The 21,975-nt window shown below is 54.5% G+C and overlaps 1 protein-coding gene across 2 annotated transcripts in view; it reads right to left on the bottom strand.

Moving 5' to 3' along the window:
* The window catches only part of GRIK3 (glutamate ionotropic receptor kainate type subunit 3), a 228,544-nt gene that overhangs the window by 17,868 nt on the left and 188,701 nt on the right, over window positions 1–21,975 (bottom strand). Inside the window, exons 11-13 of one of the 2 annotated variants that reach the window (XM_040469503.1) lie at window positions 10,334–10,557; window positions 4,893–5,011; window positions 2,251–2,468 (exon numbers count right to left, since the gene is read on the bottom strand). In XM_040469503.1, coding sequence (XP_040325437.1) covers window positions 2,251–2,468; window positions 4,893–5,011; window positions 10,334–10,557 — 561 coding nt within the window. Of the gene's footprint in view, window positions 1–2,250; window positions 2,469–4,892; window positions 5,012–10,333; window positions 10,558–21,511; window positions 21,752–21,975 lie in introns of those variants that run through there. The other variant, XM_040469514.1, reaches the window with a different exon arrangement.

Below are 21,975 nucleotides of genomic sequence, written 5' to 3' on the forward strand. Positions count from 1 at the left end.
TGCATGAGAGATGCTTTGGCACAGTCAAAGGGCTGGGCCACAGCCTGGGGACTGGCACGAGCAAGCACACTCACACCAGCACACACACACACACACACACACACACACACACACACGCGTATGTGTGAACCATCACACGCACATGCAGACACACGCATGCAGGGGCTATGAGGCACACACACGCAGGGGCTATGAGGCACACACACACGCACGGACCATGACATACACTCGCTGACACACGCACGCAGACACACATGCGTGCAGGGGCCATTATGCACACATACAAGCTATGACACACATACACGCGTGGGCTGACACAGAGGTCCACCCCCCCCATGCTCACATTTGTCTAGACACACCCACGGGGACATGTAAGCAGACACGCACACACATAATCTCCATGCACACACACGTAGACATTCTGGCATATACACCTGTGTACACATCCACATGCCCAGACCACAGAAATACACGCACGCATACGCTCGCCCGTACGCCCACAGATATATGCAAACGCTTATGTCCGAGCACCAAGATGCACATAGACCTGCACAGGCAGACTTTGTACACGGGCACCTGTGTGCACCCATACGTGCCTAAATGCACGTTTATGTGTACCATATACTATGATACACACACGCAGGCACACACATGCTCATATACTGCCCACACTCATGAACACCTACACGGGGTCCCAGAGAGCCCCCAGCATGCCTGCGACACTTTTATATGCTCCTCGCACCAGATGCATGATAGTGACCTCTCAGGAAGGCCACATTTGCCACTTCTTGGTGGCAGCAGCGATGTTCACAAGGGGAGCCTTTTCCTCTCTTTCCTCTTCACTAAACATCTGCTGTCCCTCAAGGAGGGACACAGGGGAGGCCAGGGTAGGGGCCGGTGCTGGTGGGGTTCCAGGAGGTAGAGGCTTTCCCTCCCCGCCCTCTCCTTCCTTCCTCTCTCCTCCCTCAGGCCCCTCTGGAGGCTCAACTCATCCCTCAGAGGCTTAGCGTGGAAGGACCCAAGAGCTGGGGGGATGGGGAACCAGGGCCCAGGGTTCCAGACTGATTGAGAGCACGGGACTAATAAATAAATGGATGGATGCCTAGACCTACAGTCCCCGAGTTCCCAAATCCTAACCATTTCTGAGAAACCCTTAGAGTAGTGGTTCTCCAAGTGTGGTCCCTGGACCACCACCAGTGGCACCTGGGAATGCCTTACACATGCACATTCGTGGCCCTGCCCTAGACCTACAAAACCAGAAACTCCAAGGGCGGGGCCCAGGAATCTGGGTTTTCCCCAAGCCTTCCAGGTGATTTGGATGCATATTCCAGTCTAAGAACAAATGGCCTGGAACATGGGCTTTGGAGGAAGGCAGACCTGGGTCCATCAGCTCTGAGTTCTTGAACAACCTGCTTAATCACTCTGAGCCTCAGTTTCCACACGTGCAAAGTGGAAGTAGTTGTGGTTCCCACCTCACAGGCCTTGTTCTGATGATTCAGTGAAGCCAAGCCGCTAGTGTGGCCCACTGTGAGCTCTCGGCGGTGGCCGCTGTTGTTTTTACTTTAATTTCCAGAAGAACATTTACTGGTTCTCAGGGTCAGTCAGTCTCCTCCACCATAGCTACTCTGGTAGGAGGTGGAAACCCTGGGGGAACTGAGCCAACACCCTACAGGAGGAGCAGGGAGACCATGGCTGGATGCCCCTCAGGACAGTGACCGTAGCAGGTGGCAGGGGTTGTATCCGGACACCGGCATTCCAAGAGTGTAATACACTAAGAAATGTTTATGGACACCTGTTCCAGTTTTAACCTCCTCCCTTCCTTGGAGGACGTGCCCCCAGCCACGCTCTCCGTGGTGGAGAGCTCACCTCCAAGTGCAGGGCAGCCTCTTGGAAGATGGAGGTCATGAAGACCCTAAGCCAGGCGCAGGGAGCCCACTGCCCCGGCCCCCGTTTGGGTGTCCGGGCCACGCTTCTCCTTCCCCTTTTCCAGTCTCATCCTCCCACCTGTGACGATTTAAGAGAACAGCACATTTACCCTGCCCGTCCCAGGGGTGACAACGTGTAGGCTCTGTGCCGGGACCAACTCAGGTGGCCACGTCATCAAAGCTCCCTGAAACCAGCCGGTCTCAAACAGGCCGGGCCTGAGCCCCCGGGGGTTCCTGGCCCATGGATTCTGTGCAGTTAGGGAAGGACAGTGAAGGGCATGGGAGGGTCAGCTTGTGGTGCTGCAAGGGAGGGGGAGGGTCTCACCTTGAAGAAGGTCATGGTGGCCCCGTCTTTGACAGCCCCATACTCGATTTTGGTTTGCTTGGCCAGGTCATCAGCAGAGTCGATGGGAGATTCCATGCGCTCCACGGTCAGAAAGGCGGCCAGGTTGGCCGTATAGGAGGAGATGATGATGAGCGTGAAGAACCACCAGATGCCGCCGATGATGCGCGTGGACAGGGCTTTGGGCATCAGTTCCGACCCTGGGAGAATGGAGAGGGCAGGCGGTCCCTGACAATGTCTAGGGCTGCTCAAGTCCTCTGGGGCCCAGACTCCACTGATAATCCTCCAGTAAGAGCTGAGCAGCAGTTCTCAGTGTGGTCCCTAGACCAGCAGCCTCAGCATCACCCGGGAGCTGGTTAGACGGGCACGTCCCCGGGCCCCTTCCCAGGACCTAGTGAATCAGTCATTGAGGGGTGGGGTGCCGCAGTCTGGGTCTGGTGAGCCCTCTAGGGGATCCTGGGGCAGGCTAAAATTTAAGAACCACTGTTCTAGAACAACACGCACACGCACACCATTTCACAGGCTTGTCAGCCCCCTGGGGTCCCAGGTTCCAAGTAGAAAGCCCTGGGTTCCTGAGTGAATCATGCTCCTAACTCTGTGTGATTATGCCAGACGCTTTCCCCCTCTGGAACACTGCAAAGCACGGAGAATCGTCCTTCCTCTGTCCCAGCCTCGCACAAATAGCGCGATAGAACTGGAGGAGAAAGTGCGTTGGAAATACAAGCGGTACACAAACACAGGATTGCTGGGTGGTGCTTCGCAGGAGGAGAAAATCAACATTTTTTGAAGCTTTTTTGCCGAAATAGATCACTCTTCCTCCCTGACCTTGGGTGCGGAGCACAATTTAGATGAAACCTTCTAACTGAAGTAATTAACGAGGCGGCTTTCAAGAGATTTAAATAGCAAGTGACTCCTGAACTTCCCAGAATGTTTGGACCTGCAATCTGAAAAGTGTCTGCTTTGATATGGATGATTTTTTTTTTTCTCAAAGAAATCACTCAAAGGAGAGTTTTTCAAATACATAACTATTTTTCTCCCTCCTAATCAAAACCTCGTGGGGAATACATCAGGGGCCCATGCTTTGAATAGCAGCTGGAGAGAAGCTATTACTGCATTGAGGGGCTTTCCAGGTCTTTCCCAACTGTCACTGAGAAAAGATAACGATGGACAAAGAAGCAAGGTGAGGCTTCAGGGTACTCATTAATAGTGAGGACTGAAAGAGACACTTCCGTCAAAAGCCGCCTGTCGCTTCCCAGCTCTGGAGACCACTGGGAGCTCTGAGGCTCCCTTCCCCACCCGGCCACACCCAGCCTCATCAGATAGCTCCCAGCTATGGCCAGGGCTGCCCCCCCAAGAGGGAGCTGCTGGACCCCTACCCGGGCCCCTGACTGGCCTCTGTCGTGGCTGGGAGATCGTTCGAGTCGGGGGCAGATTTCTCTCTCCTCTTCTTCCATTCTAGTGCCCAGCACAGGGCTTGGCACGTAGCGGTCACTCAGGACACGCTGGGATGATACCATTCATTTGGCATTCGCTGATCGAGGTCTACTGAGGACCAGGGTTTGTGGTGGGCCTCGCGAGCACACACAGGTGAGTGAGGAACAGAGAATTCTTGCCCCTGGGATCTCCTTCCCTTCCTTGCCCCCTTGTCACCCACCTTCCCACAGTGGGACCCTAACATAGGCAGAGACTTTGGTTCCACACTCCCCCCCAACACCTCATTCCCTGAATTAAGAGGCTTCAGATGTGTGACTCGACAGGCAGAAGCAAGGAGCATGTGGCTCCTGGCCAGCAAGGCTGGCTCGCAGGGCGGCGGTGGTGGGGTCCTCCCCGGGAGTGTTTCCTGCCTGGGGGCTCCTCTCCTTGCACGCGCGCTTCAGCCCGTGGCGTGTCTGCACCACGCTCCTTGCAGCCCGTGCAGGTACTCTGCTTTGTGAGACGTCTGAGCAGCTGCTGATCTGGCCAAAGGGGGGGCCACCAGGCTGGCGACAGGTGCGGTACACCAGCCCCCCCCCCCAACTCTAGAACACGAAAGAAAACGGTATCCTTCCGTGCATACCGTCCCTGACGCGCTCAGGCTAATGTCCCCACCTCAGCCAGGACCCTTCCGGTTCCCAGGCTCCCCAGGGCTGGGTGGTCACCAAGTCCTGTCCCTGCGACATCCTGAAGTTCTCTTGGTGCATTTTTGTGCTCCACGCCCACGGCCACGACTCCAGTTCAGGTCTCATGCTTTCATTCCTGCAGTGACCTCCCGCCCTGCCTCCCTGCCTCCAGTCTGGCCCATTCTCAGCTCAGCTTTGCTCAGCCAGAGTCTAAGGTGGCGAGGGCATCGGTGGGGCTGGCCCCCAGAAGCAGGATGCTGTTATGTCCACTGCAGCTAGAGCAGGAGAGGCTAGGGATGAGCCCTGCACGCCACGGGTGGGCTGGCTTATCTGCTTTCGCCTCAGGCCCTGAGCCAGTTCAGCCAGGGACCCGAGACAAGGGTACACACCTGACTATTCAGGTGTCTCCAACCTGCTGGCAACTTAGCAGGTCTGAGGCTGCCCTGGAAGGTGGGCAGGCTCTGCGGACTCAGGAGAGGAGGTACCCCCTCCTGGAGTGGAGGCCCCTGGGGAGAGGCCACATACCTTGCTGCATCAAGGACCCCATGCCGAACCAGAAGCTGTTGAGCAGAGTGAAGTTGTTTTCCACCACCTCGGAGCCAGGGTTGCAGGGATGTGCATCGTACCACTCGTAAGGGCTGAACCTGCAGCAGGGAGAGGGGAGCGCTGGGGCGGAGCTGTGGGGAGCCGGCAGCGGGGGAAGGGGCATCGGTGCCACCACGGGGGGGGGGGGGCTGCTTGCTTAGCAAACGCGGCTGTGCTGCCCCTTTAACACCGATCGACTTAGTGTTCTGCCGGGGAGGCAGGGAATGGGAACTCAGGGCCATTTTGCCTCTCGTTCTTTATTGTTAGTGCCCTTTTCTGGCTGTAAAAGTAATTCAGCAGTATCTCTTAAAATTAGAAGTGCACGTGCCCTTCAACCTAGCAATTCTGCGACTCGTTATCCAGCCTAGAAAAAACGCCCGTACACGAGCATAAAGAGGGTGTTTATCAAAGCATTGTTTGTAATAGCAAAAACTGGAAACAGCCTAAACGTCCTTCAACAGAAAAATGATTAAGTAAACTATGTCAGAACCATACTCTGCAATGTCACACAGCTGATGGGAGAGAATGAGATGTCTAGATGTCCCGACAGGGAGAGTCCTTCCACACATGCTGTTGGGTTAAAAAAAAAAAAAAAAGATGATAAAAATACAAACAATATGATCACATTTATATAAATAGATTCCTAAAGACACAGCCCTACACCTCTTCACATACATGTGTATACAAACCCATTGGAAGAGTCTGGAAAGATTCCTGTCTAAAAATATCAGTGTTGCCCTCTGGGGAGGGGGTCAGAATGGTGGCAGGAATTTCAGGCAAGCCTGTTGCTTTATATGGATTAAATTAATTTTTAAAAATAACAATTGGCTTTTCTTTTTTTTAATATTTTAATGCTTATTTATTTATTTTTAATTTTTTAATATTTATTTATTTTTGAGAGAGAGAGAGAGAGAGAGAGGTGAGTGGGAGAGGGGCAGAGAGGGAGACAGACACAGAATCTGAAACAGGCTCCAGGCTCTAAGCTGTCAGCACAGAGCCTGACGCGGGGCTCGAACCCATGAACCGTGAGATCATGACCCGAGCCGAAGTCGGACGCGGAACCGACTGAGCCACTCAGGTGCCCCAAGAATCGGCTTTTCAATTACTTACATACTTAAAATGGAAAAAAAAAAAAAAGAAGCAAAACATGCTCTTCATAAAATATTCAAACGGTCTAGAAGAATACAGTGAAAAAGTGAAAAGTACTGGAGGGTTCCCACCCCCGGAGAGAACAATGTGTTACATAAGTGTTCAGATTTTTTTCGCTCTGAATCTACAAATACCTGTATGACAGGAAAAAAAATTGTTAACTTAAAGCCCCCCACTGCCTTCTAAGGAAGAGAAGTCCTGATTACGGAGGGATCTTTGTTTATCGCAAAAGGGTTGCAGTTGGAGGGATCTTTGTTTATGGCAAAAGTGTTGCAGTTGAGGAAGTGTAAAGCCGGAGGAGGCTAAGTCCTGAGGGGAGACTGAGAGCCCGTGGAGACGGTCCCCAAGAGGCTGGCATGGCTGGCGTGGCTGGCGTGGCTGGCGTGGCTGGTGTGGGGTAGGATGCTGAGACGAGAGACCCAGAAGGAGAGACGTATCCAGGGGAATTTTGTTTTGTTTTTTAATGTACGATACGCTTTAAGCATGCTGTTGTGACTTTTTCAGCCCCCTCTTTACAAGCTTTAATGAATTATACATTGATCGCCAAAGCTCGCGTGAGAAGAATTTTGTCCTCACAAGGTGGGAAGATCCTACCCGCGTGAAATTTTAAAGGGAGGCTTCCAACCAAGACGGGGATATTCAAAGGCAGTGGCCACAAACTGGCTAGGGGCTCTAGAAATCCAGAAGGAAGAGAATGAAGCCCGAGGCGAGTGGAGGCGGAGGCTGCTGTGGGAAGGTTCTGGGGAAGAGACCTCTGGAGAGCCGCGCATTCAGCGGTCCTCAGATCTCCCCGTGAAGTCTGGGGAGAGGGGTTCCCACGGGACTGCCGGGGGAGCCCAGCAGGCGGCTCTGTAACGAGGTGGACAACCGCCTGGGTCCATGTGTGTGTGGCTGAGGTGTGCCTCATGGATGCACGCAGGAGGGCAAGTCCCTGCTGCATGGCATTGGCCTGCGTGCCCAGACACAGCCAGGTGTAAGGACCCTGGGCCAACAGGGCTTCCCTGGACCAGATGGGCCCGGCTCCACCTTGGGTCCTATCCGAGACGGGCGACAGGATCTTAACAGGGAGAAGCCACCGGGCCTGGGCTGTTGCAGGGCTGGGTGCTGAGCGGGGGAGCAGGCCGACCGAGGAGGCACTGCCCAGGCGGGCCCAGGTGCAGGCGAGGGGAGAAGTCTGATTTGTGAACGAAGGTAGAAATTTCTAGAAATGTCGAGGACTATACCGGACTCAACTTTCTGATTTTTTTTTTTAAGTTTGTATTTATTTATTTTTGAGGGAGAGAGAGTGAGAAGGGCAGAGAGAGAGGGAGAGTGAGAGAGAAAACCCCAAGCAGGCTCCGCACCATCAGCACGGAGCCCGACCCAGGGCTCGAGCCAACCAACCGCGAGATCACGACCTGAGTCGAAACCAAGAGTCGGACACTTAACCGACGGAGCCACCCAGGCGCCCCTCAACCTTCTAGTTTCTGAACTGAAACAGTGTTTGTGGTTGGAGAGAGACCTAGGATTTCTGAGACCTGGAAGTGGGCCAAAAAGTGGCAGGTCCCGAAAGAACTTTCACCGAGGGCAAGGACAGCCTCACCTCTGAACACACTGGGAGGTGGGGTGGGAGATAAAGATGATTTCTGACGAGACCCCACCAGTCCTGTGTGCCTACATACACGGTACCTGTGATACTTTTACCCTCTTTTTTTTTTTTTTTTTTTTTTTTAATTTTTTTTTCAACGTTTATTTATTTTTGGGACAGAGAGAGACAGAGCATGAACGGGCGAGGGGCAGAGAGAGAGGGAGACACAGAATCGGAAACAGGCTCCAGGCTCTGAGCCATCAGCCCAGCGCCCGACGCGGGGCTCGAACTCACAGACCGCGAGATCGTGACCTGGCTGAAGTCGGACGCTTAACCGACTGCGCCACCCAGGCGCCCCTGTGATACTTTTTAAACACACAAAAAAATCATACCATAGTACTCCCTAAAATTTGGATTTTCCACTGAATAAGTTACCAGCCTCTTTCCAGATCCGTTCTTCCGCATCTGCCTAGCTCCCTGTAATGACTTCATAGGTGCTTTTCACCACCCCGCTGCTGACGAGTGCCGGCAGTCCTGTCCTCTGTGAGAATGCACACTCCCTCTTTTCCTGTCCTTCTACCTCTCCAGGCATAAAGCAGAACATTGTGGTGGCGGAAGAAGGCCTTGGTTAATGCCTCGACTCCTGGTGCCTGACAGACACAGGCCAGGCCACTTTACAAGACGGACGGTCGCGCGACACAGCAGAGCGGCCCTGAAGTGGGCCTGGGGACCTGCCCACACTTCACGGACCCCACCTCTGGGGCAGCTGTGTCCAGCTCTCCAGCAGCCGACGTGGAGCGGTCTAAAGGACACATGGGAGGGGGGACAGAGGGCCACCTCTAGCCTATGGATGTGCTGGGCTTGACCCTGACAGTGTTGTAAAAAAAATCAAGTTAGCGGCTACCTATAGAAGTCATGAGCTGTCCCTTCAAGAATCTACATGTGTCTCTAAAAACCATGAACTCTGCCCTTCTGGGCCCGCATTCCTGCCCAGTGCCGTCTGCTGGAGCCCAGAGAGGCTGTCCTCCCCAGGGGAGCGTCCTCCAGTCTGCTTCCGTCTCTCCCCCTCCCTGCTTCCCTCCCTCTCGCTTCCTGTCCAGCCCCACGGGCACCTGTGTTTGCCACCCGACTCCGAACTGACAGGCCTCGCTCTGGGACCCAACTCTGCAAGAAAAAGCTTTCTGACCTTAGGCACCGACTCAGCCGCTCTGAACCTCGTTGGCTACTTCTGCAAAGTGGGGGGAATTATACCCACTTCCCTAGACGTTTCTAAGGATCAGACGGGAAGGGTGTAACCTGTGTGTTACCTAACGCGCCAACTGTACTATGACCCTGTTCGCGGCTCTGTGACCAGGTCCCTTGCCCCTCTCCTGTCCTGTCATTCCAGCAGCTGCACAAATCCCATCTCTTCCAGAAAGTCTCCCCAGCCTAACCTTGGCAAGGGGGCCCCCTTTCTTCTTCGCCGGGAGGCAGGAGGCGAAAAGCAGGCTGAAAGGCCAGGGGCTGGAGGGGGACTGGCCGCACACGGAATGGGCGGACGGAACGCCAGAGAAACTGGCCCTGTTTTGCAGGGGGTGGGGAGCCGAGAGTGGGCTGGAGCTGCTAAAATTATAGTAAGAGCTCTGGAGAGTGGCTCCTGCTTTCAAAGGCTTGTTAGGCCATTAGAGAAAGAGGCGTGATAAAGGCCTCTCCGTGGCAGGCGGGCTGGGCAGAGCAGGCAGGCGGCACCGGCCAGCTGGCAGCCCAGGGCTTCCGAGGCAGGCAGATTTCATCCCTCACATCCTTCCCTTTGGTCTCTCTCTGTGCGGGAGGAGGGAGCGAAAGGGAGCGGGGTGGGGGGAAGGCTTTCAAAGAAGACTCCGGAGGGGGAAGAAAAAAAAAGGCCAAAACACCAAGTCCTTGGATCTCAAATTGCCTCTCTAGAGAAGCCCCTCTTCGCACCTCGTTAGGATTTAGAGAAAAAGGGAACCAGGGCAGGGGCTGGGGCCGGAGCCTGGAAGGAGGGGGCAGAGGGCCCAGGGCCCGGGAGCTGCCACCTTGGGGCAGGGGCAAAGGACAAACGTCCAGGTGGTCAGAGATGTGGGTCACACATAAAGTGCCGGGTGACCAGAGTTCAGATGCCCGATGTGTCACTTATTGCCAGGATGGCCTTGGCAAACATGGGACCTCTGTGAGCCTCAGACGTCTCCCCTTCATGGCGGACTGAGAGAATCACTTAAGACAATGGGTCTAAGTTCCAGAGCACAGTGCTTGGCAGATGCCAGGTGCTCAGTAAACACCAAGCTGAACCCGCCCCCTAGTGACCTCCTCCCACCAACCACCATGGACCATCCAGTGCACCTGAGTCTGTCGTACTTGGGTGCCTGGCCCAGGTGAGCAGCTCTGGGTGATGGCTTAACCGGCTCCCAGGGCCTGGGATACAACAGTTGCCTCCCAGTCGTGGACACAGACTAGAGTAAGGCCTGGGGGAGTCACGCCCAGGGGGCTATGGAATGTTGCTTGAAGGATGTAAAGGGATCTGAGCCTCGGTAAGGGACACAGGGACAGGCAGCACAGTGGCCTTAAACGTGGGCCTTCTGTGTGAAGGACTGAGGATGTAGGGACCAGTCTGGCTCCCTAAAATCCCAACCTTGGGCCAGAGCCCTGGCCAAGGCATTACCCTTACCTGGCAATGACAAAGAGGACACAGCTGACACCCAGGTAGGCGAGCAGCACGTACATCCAGATGTCTGGGGACAGCGGGTTGAGGAAGGAGAAGACACTAGGGTTGGTGCCATTGGGTTTTCGATACAGGATGCTCACACCGAGTGTCATGAAGGGCTTGGAGAAGTCGATGGCCTTCTCGCGGACATGGGTGATGGTCAGGGGGGCCACGGCCAGATCTGCCTTCTGCAGTGAGAGAGATATGCACAGACAGACGTAAGAGCAAAGCCTCAGACTAGCAGGGGACAGACACCTCTTCCTGGAGGAGGGAGGGTAAGGGAGCGGAATGGAGCCCGTCGTCTGTGCCTTGGGTCACTTGCGCACTCTTCAGTTTCAACTTTTACTAACCTTTGTCCTGCGCCAGGCCATGCCCAGCATGCTGGGGAGACCACGATGAATTAGACTTGACCCCCGTTCTCCAAGAGCTCTTGGCCTCCAGGAAGAGGACAGCAGTATCGACACGCAGAGAATGGAACCCTATTAAGGCTGTAACCCATGGGGGTTCATTCTCAAAATGGGGTTTTGTCAAATAAATATAGTTCAGCAATACACAAACCTTCAAAAATAGCTCCTGCTCTTTCTCTGTGACTTTCAAACATCATGAATCCACAACCAACCTTATTTGAATCTCTTTTCCTCTCCTCTCCACATCTTGACTGCTTCGCTCTGTTCTGGATATTCTGTACATCCTAACAGCCCCCCAAAACCAGTTGGGCAAAAATAATACCCTCTTTGGAAGGAGAGATAAGTCCAGAGCCCTCTTCCACAGGGGAGGGGAGGGAAGAGAGACAGAGAGAGACAGAGCATGAACGGGGGAGGGGCAGAGAGAGAGGGAGACACAGAATCGGAAACAGGCTCCAGGCTCTGAGCCGTCAGCCCAGAGCCCGACGCGGGGCTCGAACCCACGGACCGCGAGATCGTGACCTGGCTGAAGTCGGACGCTCAACCGACTGCGCCACCCAGGCGCCCCGCTCACCACAATTTTAATGAGGGTAATAATTACAGGTCTGTCTCTTCGGTCTGAGCTTTTCCTGATTAAAACTCTATAATCCCTCATTCTCCCGCCTTTCCAGCCTCCACCCCACTGCTCTCCTGCTACATGAGACCCCATGTAACTGCTTCCTGATGACCACATTCCCTTTTTCACCTCCCCGATTTGCACACATTGTGCCCTATTGAGAATGCCCTCTCCCTGCTGTCTCTTACCACCTACGATTTTTCTTTGCCCAGGCTACCTCCTCCAAGAAGCCCTCCCTGATAGCCTCCAATTCTAAACTCCCATGAAGCTTGCTCTGCCCCACGGTAAGGTCCTAACCTGCTGAGGTTGAATGCAGGATGTGTGGCCATGTGACTTTTTGTCTTATCTGCCTATTTACCAGTGAGTTCCTAAGTGCAGTTGGGACTGTAGCTGATGTACTGCTTTGTTTGTCCATTCCCAAGCCCCATCTCAGCCTCTAGAATATTTGTTAGTTAATAGCGTTTTCCTCTGGGAGGGCTCCTGTGGCTATTCACATATCAGAATGTGAATCAAGCTATCACTTCCCTATCTCAGGTGTGGGCAGAACAGAGAGGGAGCTCGGGTCCTAAAGACCAGTACTAAAGACCTTTTTGCAAAGGCGGGGTGGCTGCTTCTGAGATCTCTTTCCAAGGCAATGTGTCTAGGCAGCCACCCATTGGCGTGGCCCAGCTTCATTCATTCATTCATTCATGCGCTCATTCATTCGTTTTATGAGCTCCGCCAAGCACTAGGGATGCAGAGCTCAGCCAAACAGACATGGTTTCTGGGCTTACAATCTGGTGGGGGAGATGGACATTATACAAATTGTTTCCTAAATGGTAACTGTTAACACTAACTCTGACTTCACCAATCCTAGAACAGGAACCAACAACCAAGTTGAAATCAGATTCAAGGAAGGGAAGGCTAATCTGGGTAGAACCCCAGCTCCTAAAAGACTCTGCAGGTACTCCGGGCTGGGGGCGGAGGGCGCTGACGAACACACAACCCTGACGTTGCAACCCCCATGATTTTCCTTTCAGCGGCAGCCCCCTCAGCCGATTATTGACATTGGGAGCCCAAGGGTTCAGCGAACCTTGGAACCTGGGACAGACAGGGAGGAGGAGCCTAATACAAAGGACGTTTCATACTGGGACCTTCCTTTTGTAAATGTCTGAACGCGTGAGTCGGAACTTGCCTAGCTTGGAAGGCAGAAGAAGATGAAATGCTGAGTGGCTCCCTGGAGCCCTGTCAGTTCAGGGTGTGTACAAAGGAATGCGACGAAAGGAGAGAACTATCAGGGAAGGTGCAGAGTGAATAATATGTGTCTTCTCAAGACCTACTACGCTCCGGTCTGGGATGCAAGGCTGAGCCGGAGTCCCAGCTCCCGCCTTACGGAGCTTCCTGTCAAGTGAGCCCCTGCAGGGTGGGGCATGCTGGAAGGTTCCTTTTGGTGCTCGTTCTAGGATCCTGTATAATGTTGGCATGACAAGAGTGTAGTGGGCTTCTGATTCTAGAACTTGGCTTCCCCTGGCCCCAACCCTTCAAAGCACATTGCTTTGAGGGGCTCTGCTCTGACTCCAACATCATCGTCACTGCTCATTTGGAGCTGGCCTCTGGGAATGGCCTCTGAGGCTTGGAGTGGGTTCCTGGCAAGAACCTCAAAGTCGATGGTGCCAGTCTTCCTTTGGCTTTGATGGCAAGTTGGATGAAAGGGCTAGTGACTGGGGATCACGGAACCTTCAGGATCTTCCCACCAGCCTCCAGTCCTCCGGCTCTCGCATGCTGGGAGGCGGGCGTCCACGGCATTCTGTGCTTACGGCAGAGAGTCAGCTGGTCAACCTGTCCTTCCTCAAGGGGGTTTTGATGTGTGTTCTCCCTTGGGGCTTCAGGAAAGCTGGTGTTGCAGCCGGAAACACTACATCTCACCGTTGGTTACGATTTCGCTGCTAAAAGGCATTATTTTGTCCAGCTTCCCTTGAAAGAGGGGAACAGATGTCAAGCCTCTGCTGTTTCAGCTCATTACTCAGAACGAAAGGCCCAATCTTGGCAGGCTCTTCCCACTCGTGCCAGTTTTCTTTGAGGATGGTTGGTAAAATCGTGGGCTGTCGGAGCTGGATGAGAGACCTTCAGAAACCTCGATTCCAACCTCTTTCTAATGGAAGGAAACTGAGGCTGCAAGAAGGTCCAAGGGCCTTGCCCTCATATTCACAGCAATCATGCCCTTGGCCAAACCAAACCTGACTTGTCCATCACGCTCATTGGTCTTACGAGTGATCTGTTGGTCCCATCTGCCTGAGGACCTTTCCATACCTTTCCTATACCTCTAAAACGGGCCGGACAACCCTTCCTGGGCATTACGTCATCCCCATAAGCAGCTCTCCCTTACCAAGAATCTGTCAGGACGCACCTGGCTCCAGCCTCTCCTACTCTACGCCATACTTGTGCGCGGCCACTTGTCGCCATTTGCTCCACCGTGTGTCCAACGACCAGAACCGAAGGCAAGAACCACTTACCCAGCTACAGCTCCACAGTCTGGCCCTTAGCATCCCGCCCTCTTGGCTGCTGCTTGGATACTCGCCTCGTACCGGAAAGTGAAACCAGGGGAACCCCGCTCCGGGAACAGACTTGTGACCGTGGTCCCACCTCTGGCAACTTATTGCTGCTCAGCCTTCTCTTAAGCCAGGGGTCCTCCCCAGGGAAGGATCTGCCCCCCGAGCCCCAGCTTGCTCCATGTGTCCGGTATTCTGGTTGACACCTGCCTCCTCGCGTTCCCAAGTATGGTCTCCATCAGATTCCCCACCTTTGTGCTCAGCCTCTTGGTTGGGATCCCCCAGGATGTCTTGTTACTCAGACTGTGACCTGCCCAGTTAAAACAGTAATGACCACGGTCATTCATGGATGATTCCTATACACCAATCATGGCAAAGCATGCTACATATACTTTACTGCCATATATGACCCCCCCAGCAGCCTCCTCTGGCGGTAAATGTTATTACCACATTCCAGATGAGGGTACTATGGCTCAATCAGGCTAGGAGATTGCTTCGAGCTCTACTGGTCTGAGTGACAGGTGGTGTTTCCAGTACAGTAGAGAGCATAGCTGCCTTCCAAGGGGGTGAATGGCTGAGCCAGTACCTGGACCCCGTTCACCATGACCTCAAACCCCAATAACTTTACCACACTATCATGCAAGTCACGCGTAGGGGGTTGAATTGTGTGCGCCCTCCAAATACGTTCAGGTCCTTGTCCCTAGTACCTGGCAGTGTGACCTTACTTGGAGATAGGCTCTTCCCCCCCGCCCGCCCGCCCCCCCACTAAAATAGTGTTTTATTACTGCCACTGATATTAAACGGCATCAGATAAATTGCTGGGAGAGTGTCTGGGGCTGTGCAAAGAAAGGACATACTCTCACTTCCCCAGAGATCTGTTTCCGGCTCCTGCTGGGTGCCCCTAAATTCATCAGTGTGCCTAACAGCCATTCCCGAGCATGTGGCACTGGGGGCGCTAATTAGGAAATGGCTCCTGGCAGGAGCCTGTGTTTATCCAGACTCCGCATCACAGTAGTTCAGATGTCCCCAGCAACACTCCCCAAGTGGTGTAAAACTCTCAGAATACCACTGCTTACCTATCGGAATAGCCAGAAAAAAATATTGATGATACAAGTGCTGATGAGGATGTAAAGCAAGTGAATCCCACCCCCACCCCCCCGCCAGACTGTTGGCAGGAATGCAAAGTGGTTCATCCGCTTAGGTCACCAGCCATTAGAAAAACACAGAACTCAGGAACAGCTGAATGGAAGAGAGGCACAGGGCAAGGTAAGCGGGAAGGGGCACGAAGCTCCCACGTCCTCTCTCTCTCTCACCATGTGCCCCATATCTCCACCCATTCACCGACCTGGAAGCTCCGAAAACAGGGTCTTTGCAGAAGGAATCAACCCTTTGCAGAAGGGTTAGGGTGAGCTCTAAATCCAATGCCTGGTGTCCTTATAAGAGGAGGAGAGGACACACAGGGACACACAGAGGAGGCCCCGTGACAATGCAGGCAGAGACCGGGGTGATACAGCTTCCAGCCAAGGAATGCCAAGGATGGCCAGCCACACCGGAAGCCAGTGGGGAGGCGTGGGACACATTCTCCCTCAAAAGGGACCAATTCCGGGGCGCCTGGGTGGCTCAGTCGGTTAAGTGTCCGACTCTGACTCAGGTCATGATCTCGTGGTTCGTGGGTCTGAACCCTGCATCGGACTCTGTGCTGACAGCTCAGAGCCTGGAGCCTGCTTCAGATTCTGTGTCTCCTTCTCTCTCTGCCCCTCCCCTGCTCGCACTCTGTCTCTCTCTCTCTCTCTCCCTCTCAAAAATAATAAACATTTTTTAAAAACTAAAACAAAAAGGGACCAATTCCACCAACACCTTGACTTCCGATTTCTGGCTTCCAGAACTCAGAACAAATTTCTATTGTGGTCATTTGCTGTGACAGCCCTGGGTCACTCCTACACCTGCCACTTAGATCCTGGGCAGGATGCACGGAGCTCCTTCCAAACCTCCCCATTCAGATGAGCATTCCGCTATGGCTGGGCCTACCCTGCCCTGTCCTGAATGTGGGTTCCATTCCCAGAGACAAGAACTTGACTCTGGCTCCTGACCATATGCGGCTTGCACTGGGTCTCCCCAGGATACACATCACATCGGCTGGTGGGGGCTTCTCAATCCCATGGCTGCAGGAACCTGCAGATTCACCTCCACTTCCCTCCAGATGCTTCCACAGCCACCCAAGAACACCAGTCTCGCTCCTGCTACGCATGCAGGACTTTCCCCCAGGGCTTGGTCTGTTGGCTCCCCGCCTATGTGTGTGGTACCCATAGAATTCACCTTCCATTCTTTTCTCAAAGTGATGTTTCTCCATCTAGAATTTCCCCACTCCCAATCCTACTTAACGTATGTCAAGACTCCCCTCTGGCCCTTAGGATAAAAAAAATTCTTATCAGGGGTTCCTTAAGCCTTTCGTGGCCTAAGACAACTTTCTGTCCAAGAGAATCTTCTGCAACAGTGGGAAAGTTCTACATTTACATCGTCCAATATGGTAACCACTAGCCACACCACGTGGCTTGTGTAACTGAGGAACTGAATTTATACTTGTATTTAATTTTGAATTAAATAATTTTAAAAATGGATTTTAATTAACTTAAGTTTAAATTTAAATAACCCCAGTAGCTGGTGGCTACTGAGTTGGAAAGCATGGACCTGGCCCTCCCTGCCTCTCCGGCCTTTCCTTACCTCATGTCCCCTCGTTCGCTTTCTACTGGCTTCTTTCAACACCGGCCCCCCCCCCCCCCATGCATGCTCTCTCTCACCCCAGGACCTTTGCACCTGTGCGTTTTTCTACCTGGAACTTCTTTCTCCACAAGCTCTCTGTCTTGCTGGAGTCTACTTCTTCAGACCTCAACTCCAATATCACATCCACAAAATCCTCACATGACCTCAGGTCTCCCTGGTGACTCCTCTCATGGCATCAGGTGGGTTTTTTTTTTTGCTCCTAGCACTGATCACAGTTGGGTTTTAGAGGGACTGGGTGATTTCTCCCCTCCTGGACCATATAAGCTCATGGGAGCAGGGCTTGAGCCTCTGTCCTCGCACCACACTACGCCCCACGCCTAGCACAGCGCCTGGCTCAAAGCCCGCGCATGGCTGAGGTCGTGGGGCCGAATGATTGTGGATGTAGAGGAGAGACACCCAGCAAGCATGTCCGTAGCATCTGCTGGCGGCTCCCAAATTCCAAGCTGAAGAAAACACTGCTCCTGGAACAGCCCCGGACAGGAGCCTGACAACGAACAGCCTCAACAACCCAAAATTGGAATAGAGGGCAAACGGTGCTGGCAGATTCTTGAGTGTCGATGGATGGGTCAACCACTACACCTGTAATTCACATGCAGGCTTCCTGAGCCTGTGGCGGCCTCACCTCCTGCCCGTGGGGAACGAGGCCTATGTCTCTCCCTGGCCCGGGAGAACTGCTATCTCTGTCTCCTTCAGGAAGGAAGGGCGGGTCTTCCCTGTTTCAGAGCCACAGGCACCCCAGGACGGACACTGCTAGAGCTCCGTCTCCAACCACCGGTTCCTCTCCCCCCACCTCACAGGGCCCCGAAGGTGGCATCAGCCCAGACAGGCCCTGCCCTGCAAAGCCCGAGGAATTGGGGGCAGTGAGCCCCTCTCCCTCCACATGCCGCTAGGTCCCAGTGATGCGTTCCCATAGCCTCCCATGCGGCTCCCCGGTGCCCTTGGCACAACTAAATTCTTATTTGTGAGTCACCGTTTAACACCTCGCTCATTTGCAGGTACATAATCTCCAGGAGGGCAGGGACTGAACTGATGTATCCCCCACATTAGCACAAAGCCTGGCACTAAGAAGCTCAGGAAAGTTCTTTGGTAAGATGGAGCAATGAAGTACCCCCCAAGGGTCCTGACCAACCCTTACCCCAGCCTAACGGGCTGAGCTCTGGCCTCAGTTTCCCTAATCAGTACCCCCATTGTCCCTGAAGCCACACGACCCATGCCAGTCGGCCCGGACCCTGCTCCCTTGCCTGTCTTTTTCCAGAGTTAGGACTCTGCTCCCTGGACCCCGGTCCTTGATGGGCCCCTTACTTCTGGCCTATTCGTTGAAAGCCCTCACCTGTCCTCATGGCCGTCCTCAGGTAGGTCCTAGTGACTGTCTTTAGTTTCGCATCCCTCCCTAGTCATTGCCCGGGACTTCATCAGCACTGTGGCCACTAATAGCCTGGGAAAACCCAGATATATCTAAAGAGATGGGGACGGGTGCCATGTAGACATGACTGAGGGGTCACGTACCCATGCTTCACACACAGCCCTCCGGAGCTGCTGGGCGCCTGACAGTGAGAAATGAAGTCTGTGCCTTTCCCGGGCCTGCGAGAAGGGCCCGATTCCCACCTCCCACCAAAGGCTGTCCTGCGTCTGTCTTTTAGGACGACTCAGTAGGCGTTCCCCGCTTTGTGGCACACTGTGGGGGATGAACCACACCTGCATTCCCCCCTCTAAGAGAAGCCCCCTTCCCCATGCCCTGCACGACCCCAAGGGTGGAGAGGCTGGCATCCTCAGTGCGCCCACCCGCCCCCGCCCGCGGTAGGTACCCCACCCATGCCCTGGATAGCTCTTCCTCAGTATCTCTTCCTGACCCTCAGGCTCACTCAGGACCATCCCGCTGTGGATGCTGTTGCAGGGGCCTGACTGGTTCCCACGCCTGCTGTGCCAGACCCGGAAATGCATGGAAGTCCGGAGCCTGGGGATAAACCTGTTCCCCCTTCTCCCTTCACCCTGAGACATCCCTGGCAAGGCCTTCCTAGGGTGCCGACTCGGAGACTGGGCTCAGTGCGGAGCCCTCGTATGGCCTGTCCTGCTCCCGCTCCACTTCTGCCCCTCGCTCTCTCCCTGGCCCCCCTGCCCTGAACTAAGTAGTGGCCTCTAAGCCTCCGTCTCAGGCTGTGCTCTCCAGCAGCCAGGCTGAGACCGTGTTCCATAAGGTTTTGTGGAATGAAGGAAAGAGCAGGTGGCCCTCAGTAGGGGGTCAAGTATGTCCCTATCGCTCCCTCTGACCTTTGTTTCCTTCCAGTCCCCCCTCACCCTGGCCACCTGTGCCTTGACCACTCTTGCTTCTGGCTGTCTGGACACTGACCTCCTGCCAGGCTCTTTTCCAGGTCTTTCCCAGGTTGCTCTCTGCTGGCTGAGTCCTGGCAGCTAAGAGTCCTTCGGTTGAATCTCACTGTGGTCCGGGTCCTTTCTGCGTCCCTCGCCTGTTTCCCTGCTCGTTCTCAGGCAGATCCCGAGCTGCCCCAGAAGTCTTCAGTCATTGCTCTGGGCAACCCGGCCGCCCTGACAAGAGTCCACCTTGGCACTCTATCAGGAAATCCCCTGCCCTCAACTGCCCTGTCCCATCCAGGATTCCACCTGCCTCAGGTGAGCTCCCAGCATGCCTTGCGCTGGCCAGCCTGAAGGAGGCGGTGTGGCAGAGCCTTTCCTGGCCACACGAACAGGGGCCCGGGGCCCCTTCTGGCACTAAAGCACGTAAGCCAGAACTAAAATCCGGATTATTGGCTGGAAAGCAGGGGACACAGCGGGTGATGGGGTCACAGCCTTGCTTGACGCCTGACCGTCCGCTTGCACAGGATGGGAAGCTCAGTGGTTATGACGCCACAGCCACGTCTCTGGGGGAGGCGTGCAAGTCCGCGTGCTCATTCGCCGGCCCCTGTTCTGTGTGCCCAGCCCATGCCAGGCGCTCGGGCAGCAGCCCAGAGCAGTTCATCAGGCCCTCGCTGTCTGGAAGAAAGGTCGGGTGGGGGAAATGGGCACTTGCGGCTATGCCCTCCTCTTCGCTCTGCACTCAGCACTACAGGGGGGCACAGAGGCTGTCCGGGCAGTGCTCTTTCTTTCACGAGGGCAGAGACGACAGGCCGGGGCTACCCACGACTGCTCCTTGTCTCCATCTGGTTCTATCCCCCATCTTGGTCCAGCCCCATCCGTGAGCCGGGGAAATCTCCTTATCTGCTGTAGGGAGATGGAAGGACTTAGAGAGAAGAGAACTGACGGCTCCCTGTGGCCTGGAGGGCATTTACGCGTTCCCTCAAGGCCAGGCTCTGCTTCTTCTCTGCCCCACCCATCCCCTCCGATTCCAGGGCTGAGAAAGGCAGCCAGGACAGGATTTCTGGGTCTCTGAGAAGAGTTTGCAGGAAGTCAGGCCAGAAGCGTGCAGGAAGCCCACGCTGAGGGCTGACCGTGCACCCTCAGGAGATCTCCTTTGACCTCCCTGCCTGCCACTTGTGCCCCTGTGTCCATGCTTTTCCAGCAGCCTCTCTGCCTTTGGCCCCTGCCACCCGTGCTCCCCTGGTTCTCCTTCTTCCTCTCTGGCAGCTCGGGCATCTTTTTTTTTTTTTTTTTATAAATATTTATTTGTTTTTGGGAGACAGAGAGACAGAGTGCAAGCAGGGGAGGGGCAGAGAGAGAGGGAGACACAGAATCTGAAACAGACTCCAGGCTCCGAGCTGTCAGCACAGAGCCTGATGCGGGGCTCGAACCCACAAACCGTGAGGTCATGACCTGAGCCGAAGTCGGACGCTTAACCGACTGAGCCACCCGGGCACCCCAGCTCCGGGGTCTTAGAGAGTCCTCTTTTTCCTCTCTCCTTACACTTCCATGCTGTTTAGGTCCTGCCCAGGTTGCCATCTCTCCTCTGCCCAGCGGTCCCGCCTCTGACTGTCTCCTGAGGTTCCCCCTCACCCCCCGAGGCTGTGCTGATGACCCCCAAAACTTAGCCTCCCGCCTTGTTCTGTCCTCTGAGGGCCCAGCCATCTGGCCAGCCACCTGCTGGGACCCCAACCCCAGAATAATCTCTGTACCTCCCGCAGTCCTCTATTTTGCCAAGAGGCTCTTCACTTAGGGAAGACATTGCCACCTTCCCAGCTAGAAATTCACACCCCGTCCTGGTGCAGAACTCCTCCCTGTCCCTCACCTCCTTCACCCAACCATCCGCCAATCTTCTCGATGCTACCTCCTCATCTCCATCCTGTGCCACCCACCTCCCTCCTTTTCCATGCTTGCCTTCACCCAGGTCGCAGTCACAGCCTCCAGTACCAATCTCACGTGACCCCCTCACTCTACCTCTTCCAGCCGTGCCCTGTAGCTCTCAGGATGGAAATCAAATCCCTCCGTTTAGCACTCAAGACTCTTCAAGACTCGTCTCTTGCCCCCTTCTCCAGCAGCAGCCTCTCTTCTCGGATTCAGACTCTCCGCACTCTGAGAGCTCTGTTTCCAGTCTCCAGCACGATCCTGGACACCGGGTGCCGGGACAGAAGCTCTGGGTGGCAGGAAAGGCCAATGCCCCAAGTGAAGTAAGGGGCTGATGCCTTCGTGTGGGCCTCAGTTCCGCGTGAGTCTAATCGGTGTGTGAGTCAGTTTCCTGAGGCTATTTGGATCCAGAGGCTATCAGATCCGGGATCACTGTGGCCCACCAGGATGACCACAGCTGAGGGGCAGGCCCCTGCCACCACCATCATGTTCTTCCATGTGCACACTTTAGACAGCAGGCCTGTCCCCGTAGGAACGCTGACGAGCAGGACAGCTCCCAGCTGCTGCCCCATTTACGGAGCGCCGGTCACTCTGCTAAGCAACTTTGGGCTGTATCTCATTAAATCCTCCTACAGACTCGGGGAGAAAAGGCTTTTTTTTTTTTTTTTTTTTTTTTTATTATTCCCATTTTACAGATGTGGAAACGGAGGCCAGAGACGTTGAATATGTGCTAGACTCGGAATCTGAAGTCACCTCTCTCGGATTCCAGAGTCATTAAAACACCCGGGAGCAATTTAAGGCATAGACGGGAGCAGAAGACCTTCAAGAAAGAGGAAATGACAGACAGCGGGCAGTGAAACTGGAGAGAGCGACGGTCTGGGAGAGCTGGGGTGATGGATGGAGAAATCAGGCTGTGTCCTATCCTGTCTGTTGCTGGCCCTGGGGGAGGGGGCAGGGCTGGGGGAGGGGAGCATGTCAGCAGGAGGGGGTCGCACCCCACACATGCCATCTTCCCCCATAACCCTGGCTCCCTGGAAGGCCGTG

The sequence above is a fragment of the Herpailurus yagouaroundi genome, unplaced genomic scaffold (assembly GCF_014898765.1).
Source record: "Herpailurus yagouaroundi ecotype Mexico unplaced genomic scaffold, PumYag 77, whole genome shotgun sequence".
Lineage (NCBI taxonomy): Eukaryota > Metazoa > Chordata > Mammalia > Carnivora > Felidae > Herpailurus > Herpailurus yagouaroundi.